This window comes from Opisthorchis viverrini, assembly GCF_000715545.1.
Source record: "Opisthorchis viverrini unplaced genomic scaffold opera_v5_18, whole genome shotgun sequence".
Lineage (NCBI taxonomy): Eukaryota > Metazoa > Platyhelminthes > Trematoda > Opisthorchiida > Opisthorchiidae > Opisthorchis > Opisthorchis viverrini.
This window is the reverse complement of record NW_008751674.1, coordinates 2,090,981-2,094,843: the sequence shown is the minus strand read 5'-3', so window position 1 is coordinate 2,094,843 and position 3,863 is coordinate 2,090,981. Positions and strand designations below refer to the sequence as shown.

At 42.1% G+C, this 3,863-nt stretch overlaps 1 protein-coding gene across 1 annotated transcript in view; it reads right to left on the bottom strand.

Moving 5' to 3' along the window:
• The window catches only part of T265_01689 (hypothetical protein), a gene marked incomplete at both ends in the record, with an annotated part of 37,503 nt that overhangs the window by 32,107 nt on the left and 1,533 nt on the right, over positions 1–3,863 (bottom strand). The window contains 2 exons of the mRNA XM_009165755.1: positions 1,764–1,823; positions 3,667–3,821. Of these exons, the coding sequence (XP_009164019.1) occupies positions 1,764–1,823; positions 3,667–3,821 (215 nt within the window). The remainder of the gene's footprint in view (positions 1–1,763; positions 1,824–3,666; positions 3,822–3,863) is intronic.

Genomic DNA, 3,863 nt, shown 5'->3' with positions numbered 1-3,863 from the left:
TCAGCTGCTGAGGGTTGTAGTACATCTGTTTGCACGCGGCTGGCACAAGTATCATTGTTGGCGTGTGTGTTGCAGTTTTGTCAAAATAAAATGGGTACCTTTGAAGCGTTTAGGCAGCCCCAAGTGTTTTGTCCTTGAAGAATTTTCCAACTTGGTTGTGTTACCCTCGATCACCCCAGATTTCAGTTGCATCTGAATCTTCAAGTGGATTTTCATCAGCCTACTTTAACTATATTCCACTCACGCAGATAGAAGAAAACAAAGATGACACTGTTTCTTCGTGATAGTCACTAACTGGGACCACTGCTGGCGTGTCTTCACGGAAAGACTTTAGATTGTTTTGAACTGATTATCCCTGACACTGTTAGAATCGATTCTCACATGCCAGATGTAGCTCACAGCACCGATGGTCGGTAATTCTGTCAGCAAGACCACATCAACCGATTCCCCAACCCTTTATCGCTAAATGATTTTCAGGAACCAAGAACAAACGGCGTTCTTGAGACTCATCAGGTGGGCGCAGTCCCCGAGTTTCCGTCAACCTTATGTCCTACTTGAACCCAAATTGAACTGTTTTCGAGAAGTACACTCATTTGCAAATCAATTTGGTTTTCACGAGAGACTCAACTGAATCTCTCGTTTAGAATATTCTAGTGAAAAACCAAATTGCTTTGCAAATTAGTGTATTTCTCGAAAACAGTCCAATTTGGGTGCAAGTAGAACATAAGGTTGACGGAAACTCGGTGACTGCGCCTACCTGATGAGCCCTAAGCGGAAGGGCGAAACCGGCTGTCAAAAGGTTTTCAGCAACCTTGTGAGTAGTTTCCTTAATGAAAACAAACGGCGTGTTTAACAGCTAATGACTTTAACAATCATCATTTGTTGACAATACAGTTGAATAGGGTGTGCCCTCAAAATTGAAGCAACCATAAACAGCGATTGCAGTGATCAACATATTACCTGATTACACAAGCAGCCTCGTTACAAACGAGGTATTTGACGCTTAAAACATTTTCGTTCAACGGGAAATGAAACGCTGTATTTTTTGTCCCAGACATGAACAAACCTCTCCAACAAACAGCTCCTGTAGTTGCAAGAATCCCCGTAATTCGAAACACAGTAGCTCTGAACCCAGACATTATTTTCTCGAATGAATGGACAATCTAATTATCGGATTTACAGTTACATGATCCCATAGACGGTTGCACCACATGAGCGGTTTCAAGAAGTCGATGATCTTGCCTCCTTCTAGTAATACATAAGCAAATATTTGGAGGGTTAATTACAGTATATCTTTCAGCAGGTATTGGCAATTCCTTTGTGTTTGGGATGGAATTCACAAATCTCTTTACGCCATAAAATTCTTCATTTCTTGCAGGACAAGAAAAGGCTTCTAAAAAACTCACAATTCATCGATCGAACAATTTCACCTAATTTTCCCATCTTCTGTTTATCACTGTCTTGAGATTCTGTAATCATTTTAGCAGCATCTGTCCCTTACTCTAACTTTTTTATATTTATATGGGTCAAGTTCATTTCTTTCATCAATTGTTGCGTAAATAGTCCGCTACAGGTGGCTGTAGAAAACGAAGAGGGCAGTCGACACACAGATCCTGTGCTAAGGCCGTGATCTCAAGGCCAGGAATTGGTTAATTAGTCTAACAGCACGATCTAGATGTCCTATCTGTCAGGTAACGCGTAGTCTAATTCAACGACGGACGGTCACTAATACTTATGGCGAAACCGAGTTCTACGAACTTCACCTGCGTTTGTTCAGTAGTCGCAGCTGGGTGAGCGGACGTTTAGATGTGTAGACCGTGAGGCTGTAAGAAAGTAACAATAAAGGATGAGCAAAATTAAAGGAAAGCTTACAGCTAGATGGAACCTTGGACAGTTAGGGATGGTACAGAAAAGGCAGCGTGCTATTAGACAAATTAAACGGGAAAAATGTTGTCCAGTTCAAAGTGAGACAAAATGTTCAACAACAAACCCAGATGTGAATGTGAATAAATCGAGTCATGAAAAAGTTGGAATAGAAAAACAGTCAATATAGAGTCAAGTGTGCATAAAATAGAGTAGTCCAGTCTTAAAACTTGAGCAGTAACCGGAAGGGCAATGAATTCGTCTGAGGAAGGGAAGCATAGGGAAGCATAAATAATTACGTCACGTGATTAACACCAGCTTTGCAGTCACATGATCATTTGAGAGACGAAGCGGCACCCCTTTGCCGAGAAACCGCACGGGGAGGCAGATGTAAGATGATTGGACGAGCCATGCTCAGACCAGATGTGGCCACCATTCAGTGTACGATTGGTCACGAAATCCTTCCAGTTGTGACTAGCAGACAGTCAGTTGGATAAATCGGCCCGGTTCTGGTTGACGGCCAACTCGTTGTCCCGAAAATATTGCACCACTGGTCGATCTCCTTGATTCACCCTAATAATCGGAAACCGGATGTGTTCAGTCCCGAAACAATGCAATCTGCCGGTTGATTACATCCTGTTTATCAATGAAATGTTCCACGTGAGTGGAATTTGTGGCAATCTAATAAATCCCAAACATGTGGGGATAGAAATATCAAACAATATCCTGGGTCATTGCAAAGCCGGTTCAGGGAGGACGTCACTAAATAGTTTGAATAACACAGGTAGTGGAACGCAACTGCTGCGGGTGTTGCCGAGGTAAACCTGTTTACTTTATCTTCAAACTTCCACTGTTCATCACCATCGCTCTTTTTCATTCATTCAAGAGGTTTTGTGAGGCGTTTCGCTCCTCACCAACACGCTAATCGTGGCCGATTGGTTCACCCTAGTCCGTATTCAAAACCGAAGATAGTAACGACCGGACTGTACAAGACACGGGCGAGCCGACTGCTTGGTAACCGAACAACTGTACAAGGGCTGGGCCAATGTGCAAAGAATAATCAAACAGAACACCCAGAGGAGGTAAACAGCAGACGAACAGTCGAAAGGCTTCTTACGGTATTCTCTCGTTAAGCAATCCATTTCAGTTTGTTTTCGAATTCCAGCGTACACCTGCTAGGCATCAACGACTGATTTTTTCCCGAGCTACTTGAATGTTAGCGAATCGTTTGTGAGTCAGCTGTCAATTTCCGCAAATGAATTATCTAACACTACCTTCCTCAGAACCACCAATATTTGGGCACATTATCAAGTGACCATTTCGTTGTGAAGTTGGAATCTCTCATTACAGATTGAAGTTTGCGAATGTCCGAATTGCATTTCGTCCTGTAAGTGGAACCAACCAACTTTGGAAAGCCGAGGAGAACTGTATATATCTATTTCATTCTTACGAAGAACCATCAACAGTACGCATCTTACAACTCTCAGAGAATTTCGGACCCACTACCTTCTGGCCAGTGGTTGAGTATTGGCCACGAACAGCCGCTGAGCATTGTGATCAATCGCGGAAGCCGTATTACCGGGTCACCTATTACCTGGCTCTTAAAGTGCCCACTGCTCAACTGTACAATATTTTTAAGCTCCATTTGCAGGAAGGAATCCCAGTTTAGATAGTCTCATTGGTACCAATTGACGATATCCTAAACAACAAATTTCCATATGTTGCAGTCTTGTCCCTCAAATTCAGCATAATTGGGACGAATCATGACGACTAAACCTCTCCTGACGGCTGCCTGAAATTAACGTTAGTATGTCATCATCATCATCACCATCATCATCACCATCATCATCCTCAACATCATCATCATAATCATAATCATCATCATCATCATCCTCAAAATCATCACCATCTTCCTCATCATCATCATCATCATCCTCATTATCATCATCATCATCATCCTCATAATAATAATAATAATAATAATAATAATAATCATCATC